This window comes from Cynocephalus volans, chromosome 14 (genome assembly GCF_027409185.1).
Source record: "Cynocephalus volans isolate mCynVol1 chromosome 14, mCynVol1.pri, whole genome shotgun sequence".
Taxonomy (NCBI): domain Eukaryota; kingdom Metazoa; phylum Chordata; class Mammalia; order Dermoptera; family Cynocephalidae; genus Cynocephalus; species Cynocephalus volans.
This window is the reverse complement of record NC_084473.1, coordinates 15,100,247-15,124,781: the sequence shown is the minus strand read 5'-3', so window position 1 is coordinate 15,124,781 and position 24,535 is coordinate 15,100,247. Positions and strand designations below refer to the sequence as shown.

The window sequence follows — 24,535 nt, the reverse complement described above, 5'->3', positions numbered from 1 at the left end:
CTATAACATTTACCTTTTAGGAAGTTAGTAAAATTGAATAGGCACAAAATAACAAATGAAAGTAAGCAAATCCACAGTTGATGTAAATCATTAACCTAAGTTAGTCAGAAAAATCATCTAAAACTTCATTTTTCTCTGTTGCATTTTCAGAATTCACTAGAGTCCCAGACATACACATCTGTAAAATTGGCATAATAATATAATAGTACTTGTCAGGCTGGCCAATTAGCTCAGTTAGTTAGAGCATGGTGCTGACAACACCAAGGTCAAGGGTTCAGATCCCTGTACTGGCCAGCTGCAAAAACGAAAACAAAAACAAAAATAGTACTTGTCTCATGAGCTGTTGGGATTATTAAGTGGTAGAATGTATTTAAAGCACTTAGCAGTGCCTGGTACCTAGTAAATAAAAGTAAATATTAGTTTTCTTTGAAAAAGTTTAGGTGGAGGATTTAGATTATTATTACATATTTAATGCTTAAAATAGCTCATATATTTAATGCTCAATGCATGTCTTTTGATTGACAGAATGCAAGTAGATTGTGTTATTCTCTTGACAGGAAAACATGCATTATTAGACTGTGAGCTCCTTATGGGCAGAAAATGTTTCATTTCCAAATCCTTAGCAACTAGTATAGGGCTTTGTACATTTGTAGACATCACACAGCACAAAAGACCATGAGCAGGCAGTATACTGTGCCAAAATCCAGCTGGGTTCATCTGAGTGTATACGTCCCAGCTTATTTCTAAGGCTTGAGTGATTCTCTTCTGAATCAGTTCTCTCTTTCTTTTCACAGTGGAGGCAGTGCTGACCTTGGTGGGCCAAGGGACCCACTGCAGGTCCTGGAAGGTATTGTTGCAGCAGTCCATGACAGTGTGGACAAGCGGTAAGACTAGAACAATTTCTGCATCTTCATTTAATGGTTTTCATCACAGTCTTAGAATTGCTCTTAGTATCCATATTTATGATGCTTCTAAGACTAAGCAATATTTTTGGGTGTTTCTGAAGGAAGAGCAGAGGACCATCTCCATAACTAAGGAGTGGCTCTGCATCTGTTGATAGGGTTTTCAGTTCTGTGCTGACCCATCTGCTCTGGCAGAACTGTCTGTCCTCAGCCCTACTTGCCACAGAGAACATTGTCTCTTTTTGCCTCCTTCCCAGATCTTCTTAGAAGATCTTCTTAGAAGAAAAGGGATTCTCATCTCCAAAAGGTTAACTGTACTGATTAAGTATGGAAATCCCTAGGGTGCATATATTATGTTTTAAAAAAAAAAACTTTATATAAGTTAAATCTGCCTTATTTGAGGATTCAGAGTATGTAGGCTTTACAAGTCTAGAATGGTGTGTATCTCTAACACCATATTTAGAAAGAATTTTTCATTCAGGTGCAATGTTATTGATAAGAATAATAAAAGCCACAGATTAACAGTTGTGCACTTCCTCCAACTGTACAAAGGTCTTTCATATGTCTAATACCCATCTGAACCCTGTAAGGCCTTGCCCCATTTGCTTTTATTAATTGAAAATATAATGTAATTAAGACATGTTTGAGAAAACTCCCCACAGTTCCATTTAGTCAGTTGTTTTTATTTGCATATTACTTTCCAGTTACTGTTTAGGTACGGATATATTTTTACGTACTTTCAATCTAAATGTATAGACACTTTTGTATTCAACTTTACTTATTTGCTGTTGTAACACTTTCCATTTATCTTTGTGAATTTAATGATTACTTTGATTATTTTTTTAATGGCCGCATGTGTTGTTGCCATTTTCAGAGGACCTAAAAGCTCAGAGAGGGGAATTGACGTGCCCAGAGTCATAGACCTGGGAAATAGAACTAAGATTCTACCTGGCTCTAAATTATAATTTAGTACAGGCATACCTCAGAGATATTGTAGGTTTGATTCCAGACCACCATAATAAAGCAAGTATCACAATAAAGCGAGTCACACAGTGCATGTAAAAAGTTATGTTTACACTATACTGCAGTCTGTTAAGTGTGCAGTAGCATTACATCTAAATAAACAATATGCATAGTTTAATTAAAAAGTACTGTCTTGATAAAAAATGCTAATGATCATCTGATCTTTAGGCAAGTCATAATCTTTTTGCTGGTGGAAGGTCTTGCCTTGATGTTGGTGCCTCCTGACTGATCACGGTGGTGGTTGCTGAAGGTTGGGGTGGCTGTGGCAATCTCTTATAATAAGACAATGAAGTTTACCACACTGACTGACTCTTCCTTTCATGAAATATCTCTGTAGCATGTGATACTATTTTACAGCATTTTACCCACAGTAGAGCTTCTTTCAAAATTGGAGTCAGTCCTCTCAAACTCTGCTGCTGCTTTACCAACTAAGTTTATGTAATATGCTAAATCCTTTGTTATCATTTCAATAATGTTCATAGCATCTTCACCTGGAGTAGATTCCATCTCAGGAAACCACTTTCTTTGCTCATTCATAAGAAGCAATTCCTCATCTGTTAAATTTTATCATGAGATTGCAGCAATTCAGTCACATCTTCAGGCTCCATTTCTAATTCTAGTTCTCTTGCTGTTTCCATCACATTTGCAGTTACTTCCTCCACTGAAGTCTTGAACCCCTCAAAGTCACCCATGAGGGCTGGAATCAGCTTTTTTCAAACTCCTGTTAATGTTGATATTTTGACCTCCTCTCTTGTGAGTCATGGGTGTTCTTAATGGCATCTAAGAATGGTGAATCTTTTCCAGAAAGTTTTCAATGAACTTTGTGCAGATCCATCATAGGAATCACTGTCTGTGGCAGCTATAGGCTTACAAAATGTATTTCTTAAATAATAAGACTTGAAATCAAAATGACTCTCTGACCCATGGGATGCAGAATGTGGTTGTGTTAGGAGGCATGAAAACAACATTCACCTCCTCCTACATCTCCATCAGAGCTCTTATGATGCATTGTCAGTGAGCAGTAATATTTTGAAAGGAATCTTTTTTTCTGAGCAATAGGTCTCAAGAGAGGGGTTAAGATATTCAGTAAACCATGCTGTAAACAGATGTGTTTGTTGTCCAGGCTTTGTTCTGTTTATAGAGCACAGGCAGAGTAGATTTAGCATAATTCTTAAGAGCCCTAGGTTTTTCAGAATGGTAAAGGAGCATTGGCTTCCATTTATAGTCACCACCCATGCTATCTCCCCTAATGAGAGTCAGCCTGTCCTGTGAAGCTTTGAAGCCAGGCATTGACTTCTCTCTCGCTATGAAAGTCCTAGTTGGCATCTTCTTCCACTATAACAAGTTGTTTAGTGTGGCCACCTTAGGGCCGGCCTGTGGCTCACTCGGGAGAGTGTGGTGCTGATAACAAGTTGTTTAGTGTGGCCACCTTCTTCAGTGATTTTAGCTAGATCCTCTGGGTAACTTGCTGTAGCTTTTGTATCAGCACTACTGCTTCACCTTGCACTTTGAAGTTATGAGATGGATTCTTTCCTTAAACCTCACAAGCCAGCCTCTGCTGGCTTCAGACTTTTCTTGTGCAGCTTCCTCACTTCTCTCAGCCTCCACAGAGCCAAAGACTTAGGGCCTTGCTCTGGATTAGGCTTTGGCTTAAGGGAATGTTGTAGCTGGTTTGATCTTCTATCCAGACCACCAAAACTTTCTTTATATCAGCAATAAGCTGTTTGGCTTCCTTATTATTTGTGCATTCATTGGAGTGGCACTGTTGATTTCCTTTAAGAACTTTGTTTTACATTCACAACTTGGCTGTTTAGTGCAAGAGGCCTAGCTTTGGCCTGTCTTGACTTTTGACTTGCCTTCTTCACTAAACTTAATTGTTTCTAGCTTTTGATTTAAAGTGAGAGATGTGTGACTCTTTCTTTTATTTGAACACTTAGAGTTCATTGTAGGGTTATTAATTGGCCTCTAATTTCAATATTGTTGTGTCTCAGGAAATAGAGCTGAGGGGGGAGAGAGAGAGAAAGAGAGAGAGAGAGAGAGATGAGAAAATGGCTGGTTGGCAAAGCAGTCAGAACACATAACAATGTTTATGAATTAAGTTTGCCACCACCCATGTGAGTATGATTCATGGTACCCCAAAAGAATTACAATAGTAACATCAAAGATCACCATAACAGGTATAATAATAATGCTCAAACCTTGGAGTGACAGAATATAGGATAAGCTATACTCATAGGTGAACATGGAAAAACATTGCAAGCAGGACCCCCTAGTACTTCTGCTTTTTACCTTGCACTGTTTTTCTAAACCCTTTTGCTTGTGGGTCTTCAGATAGGAAGATAGCTATAGCAGCAGCTAACTGAGGCTCATTATTCTGAAGAGAAATTTAATTAATTCTGTGTGTTTACTATGTGCCACACCCTGTATTAAGTCACGATCAGTTATATAGAGATAAGAAATTACCTCTAACCCCAAGGAGCTCACAGTCTTGCAGGGGAGACAAGCTTGCCTATATGACTGTACTATGGAGTGGTAAGTGCAATGCAGAAAGTAGGGTGGAGGGAGTGGTTAATTTTGCCTGGGCAAGTCAGGGCAGGATACACAAGGGGTGACAATGGAACTGGTTTGTGAAATAAGAGTCTTTTAGAAAGAGGAGGTAGATGATGGTGTTCCAGGCCGAGGAAGCCAACTGAGCAACTGCAGATGCAGCAGGTAGCAGAGCAGGCAGAGATGCTGCATGGGAAACACTCAGCGTCCTCCTAGAGGATTCATCTAGCTGTGTTTCATCCCAGCTTGTCAGTCAGGTCTCGGCTGGCAGCTCCACTTCTCTCTGGTAAGGCTCACTGTGGATCTTGGCCTCCCAAGACAAAAGGATCTCAACAGGTACTCTCCTCTTCCAATGGCATCCCTTAGTCTTGTCCCACTGGGGACATCTCAGGAAGATTAGAAGGCAGTGTTTTTCTTAGTGAATTTCCAGCCAAACATACAGAAGAATCCAACCTGGGTCTCTGGAATATAGAGTAGTTTTTAAAGCTTCAAAGAGGAAGGCATTAGGGCATGGAGAAACAGAACAGGATCTTACTTTTTATCTCAGAGACACAGTAACAGAGACTTCTTAAGAACAACAAAAACAAAGCAAAATAAAACTTCAGTTAACATTTTTTTGCTTAAAAAATAAAAAGAAGAAGAAAAAGTCATAACATTTATTTCTCACAGGTATTTTTTGAATCTGTACTGTTAAACCTGATGCCCTTTGCTTGGCTTTCTCTTCCCAGTAATGGGATTGGCCAAATCACATACGGGAGTCAGTTTCTGTTTTCTAGGTAGTTCCAAGTAGGGTCTTCGGAGTACCATGGGGATTCCAGCCCGTTTACAGTAGCGCTCTCAAGTCACTCATTACTTGGCCTTACATGACTGCCTCACCTCTAGGAGGCCATGCAAGACCTTATGGGCCCCTCACCCTCCCTCTTGTTGACATACCAAGCCCTCCTGAGTCACAGCCCTGTAACCTCAATATTTACTACCCTCCATAGTGTCTGTTTCAATGGTGAATAACCATCTCTGCTCATACTCATTGTATGAGTATTCAGTCATTCATCATTTTCTGCTCATACTCATCGTCAGCTACACACACATCCACATTCACGTGCTCTTGGGTTCCTCATATACCATCCTATAATATTCCCGGCAGGGAGACTGTGTGGAAGTGTAAGAATCTGAGTGTATGCAGATATCATTTGTTTTTCAACTGGAGCTCCTGCCTCACCCAGAAATCCAGAAAGCTTTTTCCTCTTCTTTTATCTGTATTAATTTTAAATCATGTAATATCACAACATTCAGGCCACCAGTGGAGCATTCAGCCACCTGTAGAGATGGCTTTCCTTTTCAGATTAGCCACATTCCTGCCTCCAGACATCAGGGTTAAGTATTCTAAGGGTTCGAAGTCATGCCAAAAACCTTTTGTAACATCTACTATTAAAGATACAATAATTAATTACTCAGAGGCTTATGCATATTTAATTTATTTAATGAATGTATATTTATTTTATGAATGTGTATTATTTATGTATTTTTATAACATCGTATTTTGAGAATATAATCTAAATTTCTAGTTTGTGTTAACAATTAGTTTATTAGTTTGCTTAAGAAAAATAAGTTTTAAAAAAATTCAGTAGCTAAAATAAGTGTTCTAAAATAATATATTTATTAAAACCATAAATAAGAAAATACTATCATGTATATAAAAAACAACATGCGCGCGCGCGCGCACACACACACACACACACACACACACACACACACACACACACACAACCCCTAATGAACACCTATTACTCTATGCCAAGACCTTGCAAAGGTGCTGTTTAGAAACTCACTTAATCCTCAGAGCAAGTCTGTCATACAGAATTTATCTCCATTTTACAGATTAAGAAATGAAGCTCAGAATTAAATACACTCACATGACAGGTAATTGATGAAGAATTCCTCTGTGCAACATTCAGAAAAGAAAAAAGATTTCCTTCAAATCTGTTGAATATTTGGGGGGGTTTGTTTGAATTACTGTTTATCCACGGTATCAGCTTCAGCTGTTTTAAAGCTTCATATATATTGAACAGTGTCAGATGATTCAGACTTCATTGAACTCTTTAGTATTTATTACCTAGGGATTTCACATTATTTTTAAAGCACAGAAAAGACACGAAAGAAAGAAAAGAAAAACCTGCTAGAGCAAATTGAATCTGATTTCTTCTTGCTCTTCCTGCTCTGTGAGGCAAAGTAAATCACCTGATGTTCTCCAAGCACCCACAGTGCATGGGGCATTGTGTTCTGTGATATGTAACCCTCCTGAAAGCCCTGGTCACAAACCAAGATGGAGGATCCACTCAACCACTGCAGTGTCTCTTGTATCACTTTGGGCCATATTTATGCCTATCCAGCAGCTCTCTGCCTGTGACTGTGAGGTATGTCTATGCTTTCACCGACAAGTGGAGCACAGAAAGGTATTCTGGACTGGGATGTATTTGGGAGTAGCCACAAAAAGGTTATTAGTATTTATCAAAAGTTAAGATATGAGATTGGAATTGTATTCATATAAAAATTATTGCCTTTCTAGGAATTTTTTTTAATATAACTTGATTATGATATATTTTTTTAAAAAACACACTTTTTATATTACTGCAATGCCATTAACACAGTAGGCATCCATTTATTTGCAATTCTTTCTTGTTCCTTCCATTTGCCTCTGATTGTTTCAAGGGAACTGATAAATAGAAGACATTCTCCTGGGAAATGTCTGCCCCCCCCACCCCCCCAGCTCCATGTGTACTAAGGAAAGTGTGCATGCTGTATTGTGTGGATCAGTTCATTAATTGAGGCGAGGGGCCTGCATAAAATATGAGTATTTCTGTCGCTCACTGTTAGCTCATTTACCTGCCCCTCTCTCCCTCCTTCCCTCCCTCTCTTCCTTCCTTCTCTTGTGTCATACAGATCAGAGCTGGCAAACACTTTTCCTTCTGAGAGAACTGGCAAGTGGACATGAGCAAGACAGACTGGGCTTCGGTGGCTGCTGCCTTGGCCCCAGCCTGTTGCAGCCAGTGCGTATCATCCGGTTTTGATAGAGGAGCTGGAAATTCTGATTCTATGTATATGTGTGTGAAATTTCTTAATTTTGAAACATTGGCATATACAATGCAAGCCAACTCCAAAAGTTGGTAGCCATGTTAATTTCAGTATAACAGATTGGACAAAGTGACCTATGTTGCCTTCAGGCACTCAAATTTGATGACATTTATATTTACAAGAAATCTCAAATGTCTGTGCTTTTCTTGTTTGAATACAGACGTTCTCTTATTCTCAAATAAGAACAATGATTTTATTTTAATTAGTGCATCATGATTTATAAAATGCTTTTCATATTTACTATCTCTTTTAATATACCTTAACTATTTAAATTTAAGTTTGGGGTAGCTTTGTATGTATATGTCATATGGAATCTGAAAACTCTCTTACCAAGTATTAGCTTATTTATATTCTTAAAATCCTTTTGCTTTGATTCAATAATTGCCTTTGTCTGGTTGGCATTTTCCTTCCATTCCTTTGTACTTGTGTGAATGTTCTCTCATGCCGCATTACATAATAGGGAAATATAGATGAACACTCCATCCCACCCCAGAATATCAGGTTCTCAAATTAATCATTTAGTGAGTATATTTTTGTTGTGATTGTTGCTGCTGCTTTTCTTTTCTGTTAATAGAGCTACTTAGATATTCCAGTTGACTCTCTATCTTTTTGACCAAAACTGATTGTGTGTGTGTGTTTCCTTTATTAATTTTTTAAAATAGTGTACTAACTTACCCTGTACAGCATAATACCTCCCTAATCCTCATTATAGGGAAAAAGGTGGAAGTAATTGCCTATGTGTTTGCAGTGAAACTATGAGAGACTTTCCCTTGCATCTATTTTATAACTTTTAAAAATCATTTGTATAACATTTATAATGGAGTAAATATGTTTTGAAATAACGCTCTTTTTTTATTCCTAAACTCATTAAACCCTCTCTTTGCCTTCAAAAAAGACTATGGAAATGGAATCACTTTTCTTCTGTTCATTCTGTTTTTTTTATTTTAAAAGTTGTAGTTGTTCTTTTTCATCCACCTACTTATCTTGACAAAATTTCAAACCCACAGAAAAGTTGCAAAGATTAAAGAAAATAAATACCTATATACTCTCCTTGATTTATCAGTTGTTAATGTTTTATCACAATTCTTTCTCTCTCTCTCTCTCTCACTCTCTCACTCTCTCACTCACTCTCCCCCTCCTTCTCCTTCTCCCTCCCTCCCTCCCTCTCTACGTCTCTCTGTGTATGAGTGTGTGTGTGTGTGTGTGTATGTGTGTGTTTGCTGAACCATGAGAGTGAGTATGAATTTTAAAAACTCAAATTAAAATCAGATTGTAAACTGTTTTGCAGCTAAAAACTTCAGAGATAGTGTCTAGTCAATGTCCTTGATGGCTTTTTCTAAAGAGCTGCCTTTCATTTCTCTGTAGTCTTATGGAACACCAATATTCTTATGGACATACAGTGACACTCATCTAGGACATGGTGCTTCTAGAACACAGTGCTTCTATTTTTGGAATGAGTTCTCATAATTTTGTTATGTATGTGAACTATCAACCCCAAATTAGGGCATGTTCCTCCAAAATTTCAAATGTTATTAGCTGCACAATAAGTTCTAATGTAAAAAGAATCTAACGATTTAATAACTTAGAAAAATATTATAAGTCTTTTATGTCCCACCAGTATCTCAGAAATTTTAATCTATTGCCACAGTGTTCTGGAATACACCAGAGTTTGGTTCAGTAGCATTGTGTAGCAATTGACAAGGCAGCCAGATAGTCTTGAGTTCAAATATTGGCTTCAATACTTACTGTGTGACCTTGGAGTTGTTTGAACTTCTCCATGATCATTTTCTCATCTACAAATTGGAGATGATAACAGTGTTTATGAAAAAAGATAGTGATATAATCCGTGGCACATAGTAAGCCTTCAGAAGTTATTTTTATTGTTGTTGTTTTCATTCTTGTTCATCATTTTCAGGTTTTGGGTTATTATAACTTCCAGCTTGTCTTCATGGCTCCAGCTTCCTCTCATTCTAGCTCACCCTAGTCACCCTATCCCTTGGCACTTGGGTGGGGAGGTCAAAAAATCAGCTTCATATTATGTGAATCTGGCTTGGACTCATGGCCAAAAATGGGCTTTAAATGCCTTTCCTCCAGAATTGTACTTAATTAGACAGCTGCAGGCCTCCATCAGAAGGGCCTCAGTCTGCCCCAGCCTGCACATTTCTCTAATCACTAACAGGATTTTGATGTTTCCCTGCTTAGAAACCCTCCATTATTCCCATTTCATACAAAATAAGACCAGATGTCCTCAGTAATAATGGTTGCCATTAATTTCAGTACTTAGTTATGTGCCAGACATCGTATTACATGGTTTACATTTGTTATTTTATGTTTCTGTTTGATTCTCAACACTACCACGAGGAAGGTATTGTTATCCATCTCCAGTTTATAAATAAGGAAACTGAGGCTCGAACTGTTAAGTCACTTCTTGATCAAAGTAACACTGTCAGGATATGGTACATCTGGGAACTGAATCTGGGCCTGACCACTCCAGAGCCTATGCTTTCAGAGTTAAACTGCACTGCCTTTTCAGCCTTTCTTCAGTCTTGATTATCTAGGCGAGAAGACCTATTGTATCCCCCTTACATCTCTCTTCTCTAATTTACTATGCACACATCTGTGCTTTAATCTCTCCCTAAACATTCTATTTCCTTTGAAATCTTTGGCTTTTTTTTTCTGTTCTCTTTGTCTCTATTATAACTTTCCCACCTTTCCATATATATACTTCCTACTTATCCTTTATGATCCTGTTCACATGCTATATCTTCTATGAAGCCTTCCCTGGTTCTGTTCACTCTTCTCTAAAACAATTGTTCAAATTTAAGTTATATTAGTAATTTGGATGATAGTTACTTCTAAAGTCTTTCCATTCCATTGTTTTATTAGTTCTTTGAAGGTAGAAGCCATAATATTTTTATCTCTGTATCATCAAGCAGAAACTGTATACTTGTATAAATAATAATTATTATTATGGCAATGATGGTTATTATTTATTAAGTACTTATTCTCTGCCACATACTATGCTAGGTGCTTTGTATACGTTATCTTGGTTTCACAGACTCCGGAAGAGACACTCTTGGGACCTTTGTCTACTTAACTATAAACTAGTAATGAAAATATTCATGATTTTTGTCTACGGTTTGTAGGAAAAGATGGGGCCAGGATTCACAGTTAGATTACTCAGACTTTTTTTTTAAAAATGGTCTTTCCACTACACCATACCATCTGTTCACTTTGCAGATAGTAGGTATCCAGGAAATATCCAGAGCATTCTACTTTTTTTGCACCCCAATTTTTCTCATTCCTGATAAATAGTAAGAGGTACATTCATAGGTAAAACTAATAAATGACTTCATAAATTTAGGAAATGCTCAAGGCAATTGTCTACAACATTTTGTAATTTTCTTTATTCTTATGTACTAGTGGCATTATAGAATTTTACTCTTCTCAAAAGTTTTGGTTTTATTTTATTATTTTTAAATGTCTTATAGTCATGTTAAAGCATGAAATTTGGTTTAAGGTAGATTAGTCGGGGATTCAGTCTGTGTGATTTATGGCTGATTTATTACCTTATAAGGATCTGGTTACAACAAAACCTGTATAATTCAGTGCTTTAGCATGGATCTCTAGGGCCTTGTGGGAGTGAATCTTCTATATGGACAACCTCTTAACAGTCATCAATAGTAATTCATTGACATCATCATGAAATAAGTTGTTTTCCTGAAATGGTCCATTTGGGAGTACCAGAGAAGAATTCTAATACTTGTTAAAAAGTGTACCAAATGTTCCCTTCTCTGAATCCCTTTAGACTTCACAGTCCTATAATAACCAAATGTTCATATTTTATTTTTAGAGTAATATAAAATTTGATACTCTAACCACTTACTGAAATTCTAATCACATTGAAAAGTGGTGGAAAGAACGTGGGCTTTGCGATCATATTGCAGTATCTATTATAGATGTTTGTGGGCATTTTGTATCACTTCCCTGAATCCTGTTTCCTTATCTATAAAATATAATTTATGATATCTACTTTGCATAGTTATTGTCAACTAGTGATAGTGTATATAAAATTACTAGAATGGCACCTGACACTATTAGTATCATTAATAGAAATACGCCTTACTACTTATTAAATTTTGTATAAGAAATAAACTACCCAAGGATGTATTGGTTGGTGATTTTTTTTTGGTGGTTGGCCAGTATAGGGATCTGAACCCTTGACCTTGGTTAATGATTATTTTTTTATCTGTTTTATGTAACTCATTTTAGTGTGACAGTTTCAAAATTCATTTTGCATAGTTTTAAATATCTACTACAGTTTGCTATGAGTATAAACCATTTAAAAAATCTAAATTTTTCCTCTCAAGAGGGAAAAAATAAAGTCATCAACAAACAAGTATTTAGGTCAATGACCACATTTGATTACTGGAAGGGAAAAAAACAGACTCAGGAGTTTATACCTACCCCTTGATTTTGTGCTGTAGAGAGGAGCTGGTTTCGTCTGAGGACCTGCTGGAGTGGCTGCGGCCTTTCTGCGCTGACGACACCTGGCCTGTGAGGCCCCGCATCCATGTCCTGCAGATCGTGGAGCAGTCATTCCACCTGGCTGAGGAGGACAGCAAGCTCCTCGTGTTCTTTAGGACGGAAGCCATTCTCAAAGCTGCTTGGCCCCAGCGACAGGTAAGGGAGAGTCTTACTGTGATCTTTTCCCCTATTGACAGTAATTAGAGATCAGTTCTTGATTAAACTACTTTCAAGTGAATAATTGGTTTGGTAATGAAAACTTTCCAATATGTTTTTCAGTCCAGCTATTTAGTAATTGCATGCATGTAACAACATTAATTTTTATTTTTCTATATGTTTGAATATGCATATTCACAATAGATGATGTCTCACTCACCGAGCATGTATGTTTCATTTTTCTCTTCCTAAGAGATAGGGAGGATTGTTCACAGTATCAATATGGCAGCTCCCCATTTCCCAGGAGAATGCAGATCTGAATGGAAACGCAGTGCTCAGTTTAATTCACTTCTTCCATGCTCTGCAAAGGCACTAAAATGCCCGTCCCACCCCCACCTACTTCTGTACCTACAAGGACATGATGTAGCAGAGACACACAATCTTATTTTCTCTGTACTGTCCTTCAAGACTCACTCCATCCATTTCCTCTCTGGAACCTTCCCTGACCATTTGAAGTTCAATTGAACCTTGAATTCCACATATTCAATTATTTAATATTTTAATTATTTATTATTATTATTATTAAAAGTTTTGTCTCCCTACTACCATGAAAACATTATGGTTATTGTTAAAAGTTCTGTCCCCCCACTACCATGAAAACTCTAAAGCCCTGGAGGGTGTACTCAACTTTTGAATTCCTCTAGTATCCTTTGCACATACTCAGAGCTTAAACAGTTATTTGTTGAGTAAATGGTAATGCTAATATTCCTAAATCAAAGAAGTATGATGGCTGTTGAAGTTTGACTTAAATTCTAAATTGATGTATCCTAAGGACTTAGGATCCAGAAGCCAGCAACATCAATCAAGTGCTTTAGCATGCAGAGTAGGACATCATGTCAATAAAAGTTAGAAACCAAGACTTCCCAGATAATTGCATCTGCAAAAGAATTTCCTGGAAGTTTGACTCCAACTCAATTTACCTTCTAATTTTAAAGCTTTGTTTATGATTATATTTATATTTATGTTTTTATTACTACATTTAAGGAATAATGATTTTCTTTTTTTAAAAATGAATCAAATGTCGAGAATATCTTGGGACTCATCTCAGAATATCTTCAGAATTATTATATATTCTTGTTTCCTTCTGTGTTATATATAGGTAAATACTATTATTTACTCTTCAAAGTTAGAGAAATTGAGATTCAAAAAAGATGGACTTATCAGAGATTCTCTGCTCTTGCAAAATTGCTGAAATGGATTATAATTAAAAAGTCACTAATATCTTAATAATACTCTGTCTCTGAAGCACTGTGACCTTGCTAACACTTTGCCTTGAATTACTCAGGAGACCACTCACAGCCTTGTAAAGAGCAATTTAAGAACACAGATGCGGTAGGCTGTAAAATATATTCCAGGTACATGGCATAGTAGAAGCTAGAGGTGTTCATGTGGCATCCCTGTGTAAACCCTGCATTAGGTTATGTTATTTTTGCCATGTGGAACTTTAGGTTCTGAGTAGGGTCCTGAAGCACATGAACGTCACTGTAGTTACATACTTTCCTGACACAACCTCCATTTTTCAAGTTCTCAACCTTGCTCAGTTTCATCTGCCTTGGTTGCTAGTGTCCGCCAGGATGATGAAGCTGGTTTCTCTGGTTGGAGCTGGTTTCTCTGGTTGGAGCCTCCCTTCATGCTGTGTCAGATCTACATACTGAAAATATTAGTAAAAAGAAGCATGGAAGCTGGGAAAAGAGGAAAACATCTTAGCTGTCATGTTGAAACACTAGAACATACATTTTGATATTTGGGCCCAAACTTTTCACAAATAAGCATTACCACTTTCTTCTTTTAAGCTCATCTCAAAGTTCCAGTTACTTAAGGAGCAAGTTGTAATTTTTATGTGATTTCAATGATTTTTGAATATTTCTGTGATTTTAATTTCCTTATAGCTTAACTTTTTCTAAAAAGCAGGATTTCAGGCAGCTTAGCCTCTGTTATTAAGATTTCTTTTTCATGTACTTTTCTAAACTGACCTGACTGTATTGCTGTGAATAGAAACTATTTTCTCTCATTTGCAAGGCCCATATGTAACTTGCATTCCACTTATATTTCCTCTGTGGTAGTGCAGACTTTCAGGCCCTCTAGAAAACGTATCTCCCAGAAGCCTCTCAGGGACTAGTAAAAGTCAATCTTATGTCCTCTTCACTCTTATTTTCTCCACCCTCTACTTTCTCATTATATAAGAGCAATTTCCCTGTTCTTCGCAGCTAATAATCTGGGTTACTTAAATATTTGGTAGTAGAAATAAGAAAGCTATCATACTGGCTTAATTGTGCTAGTAATCTCTAGTCTTCTCCAAGAAATAAATCAGTGTCTGCCCTCTTCTTTTAGAAATCATGTATTATATATCTGCCCGCCATTGCTGATTCAAATCTATTTTGGAGGACTTAGTGACTTTGATGGAGGGGATTCTGTCTCATATTGTAAAGAAGGTCTTGTTACTTGGAAAATGAATGCAGGAAAATTGTGGTTCCAGAATGGAAACATCCCCAATAGCTTCTGGAATGTTACTGTGTAGTTTAAATTATCTCTTATATTTATACACACACACACATATACATATTTTTAATTATTTTTCAGAAATTGTGTTACCTTTCACTAGAGCAGTGGTAAGATCAGGGCGCTAGTGGGCAAATATGTGTGCATCTCCATCCTCCCTCTACTACTAGTTTATGATCTTGGGAAAGATTCTTGAACTTGGTGTGTAAAGCAGAACCTTGTGCTGGAGGAGATATGGGATGCTTGCTCACTGCGTCTATCATTGCTTCCATGCACATTAGACTGTACTCTTTATCTCTGTATCCCAAACACCTGGAAGATCCCAAATATTGACTGTGTGGCTTCTCATTTTCTTCACTTTTTCCCTATCCCCTTTTTAATTCTCACAGGTGCTTTAAGTAGTATTAAGGATAGAGACAGGTTCTTACAGAGTAAGGATAAGAAGAGATAATGATATTGCAATGTTCAATTACCAAAAAATGTGGGATTGCCACCTTCACTGTGGCTGGTAATCCTCTTAGGCAGACTTTGCATACATCAAAGAGGGACTTAATATTTAATTATCCTTGAGGTGCCCAAAGTAGTGGCCCCACAAATTAATGTGTTGCTGGGAAACCAGCCAGCTCCTGCAAAATTAAACACAAAGTCTGTGGTGCCTGCTACCTCACTGGTTCTCGGAGAGACAGCAATTTCTAGTTTTCTAATGATTAGTTAACAGAATTAAAAATTCAGAGCCCTCATTTTTCAACAGTTTGAGAGGTCTTTGTTTCTTTCCCAGAAATGTGCCCCAGCTTGGGGTGGGAGGGAGGAAGAGGGGGACCTGAAGGGTAGGGGACAGGATGAATGTACTGTGTTAATCCTTGTGGTACGGGTTATCTAAGTTTTTCAGCTTTTGTAATTTTCTAGTTAATTGGTGCATGAAAATATGGGTCGAAATACTGATGTTTCCTCAAAAAAATTCCATTCCTCATCACCTCAGGTTCCCTGCCCCCATTTTTATGTAAAAGAGAACATGGCTTAGAGTTTTGTCTCTTAAAATTTCAGAGTATCTGAATTTGTGGTTGTAAGTGATCACTGGAAAGAATCAATTTGAGACAACTTAAAACCTCTTTACAAATTCATATATTTTGCCTACTTTGAAATGTTCAAGGATGAATTAACCCTTCTGGACAGAAACCAGTTTGGTTTTATTTGCCAAAACATTAACAAAGTATGCACTTCTGTGTTAGACAGAGCTCAAAGAACAGTAATGAAAGTTCATATGCAAAGCTATGTTTAGTTTCTTACAAGTAATTTACTGTTACCTTAAATGTCTTCAGAGCTAAGACTCACTGCCATGATTTGCTTAACCAAATATAGGATAATATTTAACATTAGCAATTTGTGTGCACACACACAAATAATATATCCCTTACAGACATGAAATCACAGATTTCTAGAAAGACTTTCAAAAGCATCCCAGTTTGGTAGTCATATTTCATAGAAAAGGATATGGATGCCTTTTTCTTGAAGCATGTATTATGTGCCATGCACTGTCCTATACTCTGGGGATAGGAAAATAGATAAGGAAATTGGTAGTAAAGTGCTTGGGCTCTTCAGCCACACAAACCTGGATTCAAACCCCAGTTTCACCATTCACTAGTTCACCATTCACTAGTTCTGTGAGCTTGGAGGAAACCTCAGTTTCCTTGTCTGTAAAGTGGAAATAGTATGCAATTGTTGTGAGGATTAAATGGCATAGTACATGTGAAGCTCTAATTTCAGCCCAGGAAAGTGGACCTCATTGGTGAGGGCCTACACATGGGTGGAAAATGTAATCTTTAGACAAAGAAGTAAATACCCCACAGTGTTTGGGTGCTCTGACAGAAGGTTGCACAGTGCAAAGGGGTCCAGGGAGGGCATGTAGCCATCCTGTCTGCAGTCAGTGAGGAAAGACTGCTCTAGGAGGTGATGCTTGAACTGAGTTCGGCACTGCTGGTGGATGGAGTGAAGGCAAGAGCCACCAAGAGATGAAAGTTCAAGAAAGCAGACCATATTATGGAGAGCCCCCAGTGTCCTGCTCAGGTTTTACTTTGATGGTGCTAAAGCACCATAGAAGGGTATTGCCAGAAAACTAACATGATCAGATTTGCATTTTGGAGGAAACCTTCTGACCTCTGCATAAATAATAGACTGGAAGGGTCTGCCTGGAGAGATACCAATTAAGAGGACAAAGGTGGTAGTCCAGTTGCCTGAACTTGGCCCTGAACTTGGTAGTAGCTTTGAAGTTAGAAAAGGGTAGAAAAGAGAGTTTGAGGAGTTAATACCACTAGTCTTGGTGACTGTTTAGATGTGGGGGAGATGAGGAAAAAAATTGAGGTTCCTCTGATTTTTTGCTTAAGTTTCTAGGGAAGAGGTGATGCTACTCACCTTGCTAGAAAATACAGGAGGAGAAGCCTCTTTTGTGGAGAAAGATACTAATTTCAGGGAAGTCATTAGTATGTTTTAATTCTGAACATTGTTTGGGGTGCTGGGGATGGAGAGGTTGCTCTGTTTAGCCTCTTCACATAAGCAGACTTTCTTCATAGCCTTAACTCATCTTAGTGAACAGTTACCACTTCTAGGAAGTAAATGTGAGTTTAGCAAATGTCACTGGATGATGTTTGCTCTTATACTGTCCCTGGGCACCCTTCTCTCAGGTTCAGGTCAGGTCTCAGCTGGGCTTTGTAGTGAGTGGGATAATTATATCCAAGTGCCTTTTGCTTAGATGTGTGATAACCTCGCAGTTATGATCTTTAGTTAACGTGTCGTATTACAATATTGTCTCTTCAGTCCTCTTAGGGATTAGAGAGAAAAGATGAAGGGAAAGAAAAAAATAGGCAGGAAATATAGAAGTATATGGATGTAAGGGAAATAGATTAGCTGAGAAATAAAAATAATTTGTTTTTTTAAATTTTTTGTTTCCAAATAATTTCAGATTTACAAAAAAGTTGTATAAATTGTACAAAGAATTCTGTGTATGTTTCACTAAGATTCACCAAATATTAACCTCTCAGATAATCATGTTAGATTGATACAGTACTATTTAATTTACACCCAATTCAAATGTTGTCAGTTGTCCCACTAATGTCAATTATTTTATAAAATCTCCCTCAATTTGATTTTTTATGTATTGACATTTTGGATTCTTGGTAAGAATACCACAGAACTGAAGTGAGGACTGCATCATATCAGGAGATGTATGGTTTGTTCCATTAGTAGTAATATTAACCTTGATCACCCGATTGAGGTGGTGTCAACCATATTTCTTCCTCTGTAACAAGTATCATTTTCCCCTTTGTAATAAATATCTTGTAGGGAGGTACTTTGAGATTATGTAAATATTCCAATTCTCATTATACTTTCATCTACTGATTTAGCATGAATTGATGATCATTGCCTGAGATAATTATTACTGCAATGTAGGCCAAATGGTGTTTTTTTCTGTCATTTGTTCTCACGCCCCCAATATACTTATTTATTCAGTTATTTATTTAAATAATATAAATTCAGGGATTTTCATTTTGTTCAGTGGTTGTAATCTATTACTATCATCATCAATATTTTGCTCAAATTATCTCAGATTTTGCCATTGGGGTTCTTTTCAAGGTTTTTTTCTTTTGACATTTGTCCATCATTTCTGGAACACTTTTTTTTTACTTTCTGGCAACTAATTGATGTTTGAGGATCCTCTTGCACTTTCCCTGCCCAGCCCTGATTTTAGTTGTTGATTTCAGAGAACGTTGGTTCTTTTTATTGAAGAATGGTATTTAGAAGCCAGGAGTTGGGTACTAGGTGTGCTCATTGATAGTGTAGTGTTATAGTTTCTAGATCTGCTAAGGGGACAAAACTGGAAACATATATATGGATATATGCATATCTACATCTGTTTCTTTATCTGTTCATACACTGAAAACATAGGTTCATATTGGTACCTGCAATTCTAGTCCAACACCACAGAGTTTGTTCTTGCCCTCCCCTTTTCATAATTTGTAAACTCCTCTCTCTATTAGTGAGAAACTTGGGTCTCATTATTCATCATATATTTAGATATTTGCCAATCCTAGAGTACATATAAAGTAATTTTGGAGTTGCCTACCCACTTACTAGCTAGAATATAATATCTTTGTAGGGATCTTTTTGTCTTTAGCCTTAGAGTAATGGTACTAAAAAATACTCTTTTTTTCAGGGTTACTTAGTTCTTCTCTCTCTCTCTCTCTCTTTCTCTCTCTCTCTCTCTCTCTCTCTCACTCTCTCACTTTATACATGCACATGGACACACACACCATCTTCATTGTGGTTTTCTTATTCACACTGATTATTCTTATTATTAGGTTTATTTTTTTCTGTTTAGGTGGTTGCCTTATTTTTGATGATTTCATTTATTTTATCTTTTTTGAATATGTGAAATAATAACTTAAAATAGGAGATCATTCTCTGGCATTTAGTGTTTTTTTTTTCTTTTTTACTTACGGTATTTTGAAGTTTAGATATTCTTTGCCTGTAATTGTGCTGAATGTATGGGTTTTATGTAGTTTTACTTGTTCTTGTTGTTCTATTTTGTTTTTGGAGAATATACTCGCATAGGGAGACTTATAACTCAGTGGCTGCCATTTTCGTCTGCTACCCAGAAGTCTCTCTAGATAACTTCTAACTGGTATAAGAAATTTGAATTCAAATAAAAACTCTGAAAGCTACAACAAATATTTGTTTCACTGAAACTGAGAATATGCTAAATGTACGGTTAATTCCATGTTTTTGAGGGCTTTCCATGGACTGAACATTAGGCTTTGTGCGTATATCATCTAATTTAAACACCATAATGTTTAATGTTTAAAACCTTCAGACACAGGTGAACTTATCACTCTACTCCTCACATGAGGAAACCAGTCTCAGAATGGTTAAGAAACTTGCACAATATTTCAGTGCTAAAATGTGGCAGAATTATGTATAATAATAAACTGTCAATATTAGTAGCTACCATAGTGGCCCAGAGTTAACTCAGTGTTAGATACCCAAGGTGTGTGCCTCTGTATATAGGTTATACTATATTATATTATGTTATATTATGTCATGTTATACATTATATTATGCTGCATTATTCTCAAAGTAATCTGATAGGTTAGGTATTATTACCTAATTTTTACATATGAAAGCACTGAGGCTCAAGGAGATGTTTTTACATGGTCATACAGCTATTAAGTAGCAGAGCCAACATTCAAATTTGAGTCTGAATGGTACAGTACAGCGAAAAAATTTCCATCTCTATGAATTATTCTACTAATACTTCATCAAGTTTAACTAAAAAAAAAAAAAAATGTGGCCTTAAAAAATTAGCTTCAATAGCAGCTCTTTAGACTAATGGGTACAAAACTATGCTATCTACCTGATATGGATTGAATTATGTTCCCCAAGTTTTACGCATTAGAAGCTTGATCCACACTGTGACTGTTAAGAGGGTGGGAAATCCTGTTATGGTAATTGAAAGGTGGAGTCTTGAGGAGGTGATTTAATTCTGAAGACCATGCCCTAATGAATGGATTTATGGTCATGGGTGTGGTTCTGAGGGCTTTCAAAGGAGAATGCATGAGGAGCTCTCTCTCTGCCCGACCATTTCTTCCATGTGAGACCCGTGGGAAGGCCTTCACCAGATTGTTCCCTGGACTTTGGATTTCCCGGCTCTGACTGTAAGCAATAAATTTTGTTTTCTTATAAATTACCCAGTTCCAGACATTTTGTTACAAGCAACAGGAATAGACTAATACACTATCCTAAGAGAATCATTGTGCAGTATATGCATGTATTAAAATGACATACTGTACCCCACAAATATGTACAAATGTTAAAGTATTTTGAATAAAAATAAATAAAATAAGCACATGTATATTATTTGTCCTAGAGAAAACATTTGTAAGGCAAAATCTTTCCTCCTATTTTAACACAAAATAATTTCCCATATCATATGTTTCATTTTAAAAGTGTTTCATAAAATATTATATTTAGCCACGTGAATATATGTCTTATGTATGGCAGTTACAACAGCACTTGTGGGGAGTGATAATGGCGTGCCTTACTGTGTAATTTCTGTGTTTAGAGGTATAATAACATAAGTAGGATGCTGTCAAAAATAGCTCAGAATCGCAGTCATTGGCCTCTTCTGTGTGTTTACATATGTTTACGCATCCACAGATGTGTGGAAACCCTTTGGGAGCCTCAATTCCTGTTCTTTCATTGGGTTTCTCCCCATCCTGTGCTGTGTTTGCAGTGCCCTGGAGGAGACTGTTAATGGCAGCTGAGAATCATTCATTCTTAAGCAGTTTACAAACAGGCACCCATTCTCCTACTGTGCCTTAGGAGAGCAGCAGAAACTACAAGTTTTTGCTCATTACCAAACCTAGAACCGAAAGTAGGGAGTTCAGTCTCTCATTTCTTTATTCCTTGTCAGCACACCCTTCCTACCTGCTAGATGTTCTCACCTTAGCATGGGCTAGGGAAGGTTGTTGGACCCTTCATGCTGTCTCAGCAACACAGTTTTCCTTTATTATAAGCAGTAGAAGGTTAAGTATTTATGAAATTCTCTCAGTATCAGCATCTATTTTTTAGTTCTATAGAAATGGGAAAATCTGCCAGAAAATAGCACCTTACTTTAAATGTTTAAACTTTAGTGATATTTTCACAATTTTATACTTTTGATTTAGTAAAATCCATAAATACCCAGAAATGAACAAAATCATGATTTTCTTGTCTAATAGTAATAATTTATGCTATAATTAATAGTAATACCGAACAACAATAATACTATTTATCGAGTACTTACTGTGTGCCAGGCACTGGTCTAAGTACTGTGTAGATCAGTGGGGAATGTTGCTAGTCAGGAGCTTATGGCCAGCTTTGGTCTTCTCAAAATTTTCTTCCCCAGACATACTGGTTAGATCCAGTGGATGCAACAGGCAACACTGGCCACCTGAAACCTTATAAAAGGAGTATCTTTAACAAACAGGGGTCTAGTATTGCTAGAGGTCAACTCTGTCACCTTTTTATTTTCCTATTTATCTACTGAAGCAGGGATTGTTTGTTTGTTTTGCTTTTTGAAGACCTGCATACAAAGGCATCTCAGTATGACTTTATTGTGTTCATGAAAAGAATTGTACATTTACTTTGCAGCTTTAAATCAGGCGTTATCATGTGAGTCTCTTAGAAGCTAGCTAACAGCTCACCATCTCTTATGGAAGGTAAGAGTGTGCTGATTCATATCACGGCAACTGGTAATCCTCTGCGTGTTGGTAATTATTTTCTACGCATAAAGTGCTTTTTATATGAATTAATATCTATTTCATATTTGTAAATATCTGAAGATAAAATAAGCTATTTTCAATCACTGCAGGAACATGCATATTTCAGGAGAGGTGCCTCAATTTGAGATACTCATATTCACTTTCAGCAGGCACAGAGGAATTTAAGGTTAAAACTGTCTTCAACTGAGAATAGGTGACTTAGTCCACTTTTTCAAGGACAGTGACTGTCTCTGATAAGGAGGCTGCAGCTATTTATTTGACAAATTGGCTTACAACAAGTGCTAAAGTCACCTAATTCAATGAGGAGAAAATAGTGCGTTGAGAGACAATAGTGAAAAAGATATATTTGAGTCACATTTGGATTTTGCCCTTTAAAATCCTATGTTTAGTTGGTGGTGTCAGTATGGAATAGTTGCTAAGCATACAGGAGCCTGTAAAATATTCGATGTTTTCACCTCCAGGATCTTGTTTGATACTCACTGGGGAAGGGACAGGGGTATTAAAATAAGTATATGTTACTTTCTAACTGGGGAAAAGGACAAAGTAAAAAGAAATTTGGTAAAAAATAGCAATTTCTCTCAAATTTATTTTCACTAATCTGTGGAGGGCATTCTTAAGAGTCATTTCAAATACCATATTCATTGCACAAATAAGTGAAATTTTAAAAAGAGATAAAAGTTAACCCACTATTCTATTTTCCTAAAACAGCCATATTTCTTTGTATTCTTTTCTTGACTTCTTTAGTCCATAGACATAACTATTATTAGAAGGAATAATAGGGCCGGCCCTGTGGCTCACTCGGGAGAGTGCAGCGCTGGGAGCGCAGCGGAGCTCCCGCCGCAGGTTCAGATCCTATATAGGGCTGGCTGGTGCACTCACTGGCTGAGCGTGGTGCGGACGACACCATGCCAAGGGTTGCAATCCCCTTACTGGTCACAAAAAAAAAAAAAAAAAAAAGGAATAATAGCACAAATCCAGCATTCTGCTTTTTTTACACTTGGCATATTATGTAAATGGTAACATAAACGATATCTGTCGTTTATTGTGTGCCTACTGTGCACCAGTCTCTTTGCTAGCTATTTTATTCCCATCATCTTATTTAATATTCACAACATCATTTAATGTGTTATCTCTGTCTTACAAAAGAGAAAACTAAGCCTCAAAAAGGCAACATGGTCAGTAATGTCTCCAGGATAAACATTTTTCTGGAGTACTTTTACTTCACCATCTCTTATTGAAAGCTTTATATATAATCAAATTGACCTTTTTTCACTTTTTTTACAATCCCTTTAATGAGGTATGTTGAAACATTTGATAACCACCTAAAGTTAGTTTTTCCTTCATGTTAAAATACATTTCATAATCATTTCACATTGTAACTGTTTGGAGACTTATGTTAGTTCTCTATACTTCTCATACTTTTATGAAATATATTTAGATATTTGGAATATATATTTTCCATAGACTGTATTACTTCCTGGAAAAGAGGTAATTTGATTCTTTCCTAGGTCTGTATCCATGCTGAGCCAGGTGCTTTGTTTTCAGGTATTTTAGAGAATCTAAATCCCCATGATACTCATGCTAATTGCATGCTCTCACAACTTCTGTAAAGCCTCTGAGACCAGTTTGCTTTAGTTTTTGTGGTCTCAGGGCAATACTTTCTTCCCCAATTTATTTCCCCCCAGAGAATTTGTCAGATTTATGACATAGTGATTTCTTCAATTTAAGGTTGTTTACTTTTTCTAACTCTTAATGAGCAACATTACTAGATGTAGTATAGAAATATATTGGGCAAAAGCCATTTTCTAGAAAGTGAGTAGATAAAATCATTATTTTTATTGTACTGTTTATTCAGGGAAAGTGTATTGATCATTTGCTATGCTCCATATTCTCCGCTGACTGCTAGGATTTAATCATAGCTGAAATTTTTAACACTGATAATTTGAAGGTATTTTCATTAAAATTAGGAACAAAGTAAGAGTACCCAATATTATTATTATTTTTTAGCATTATTCTTTAGTTCCTAGTTAATGTAGTAAGAAAAGGAACAGAAATAGGATCTGTAACTTTTTGAAAAGTCAAAATTGCCACTGTTTACTTGTAGAGTATGTCATTCTTATTTCTAGAAAACCCAAGGAAAATACTAAAAATTACTAGAATTAATAAAAAGTATATTAAAAGGGCTAGATAAATGATAAAAGAATACATATGACAATATATATGAAAATAACTTTTGTAAGTCCCTGGTATTATGGGGGCTTATTAATAAATATGAGTCTAGTTATGGAGATTTAGCTTTCTAAAATTAGTGTGTCATTTTTTTCAAATACATTTTAGAGTAAATATTGCTAAAAAATATTGCTATTTTACTGTCTA

At 36.6% G+C, this 24,535-nt stretch overlaps 1 protein-coding gene across 2 annotated transcripts in view; it reads left to right on the top strand.

The window, feature by feature from the left end:
- Positions 1 to 24,535, top strand: part of NBAS (NBAS subunit of NRZ tethering complex) — a 361,846-nt gene that overhangs the window by 290,516 nt on the left and 46,795 nt on the right. For both annotated transcript variants that reach the window (XM_063078155.1, XM_063078154.1), the window contains exons 47-48: positions 795 to 884; positions 12,092 to 12,287. In XM_063078155.1, coding sequence (XP_062934225.1) covers positions 795 to 884; positions 12,092 to 12,287 — 286 coding nt within the window. The remainder of the gene's footprint in view (positions 1 to 794; positions 885 to 12,091; positions 12,288 to 24,535) is intronic.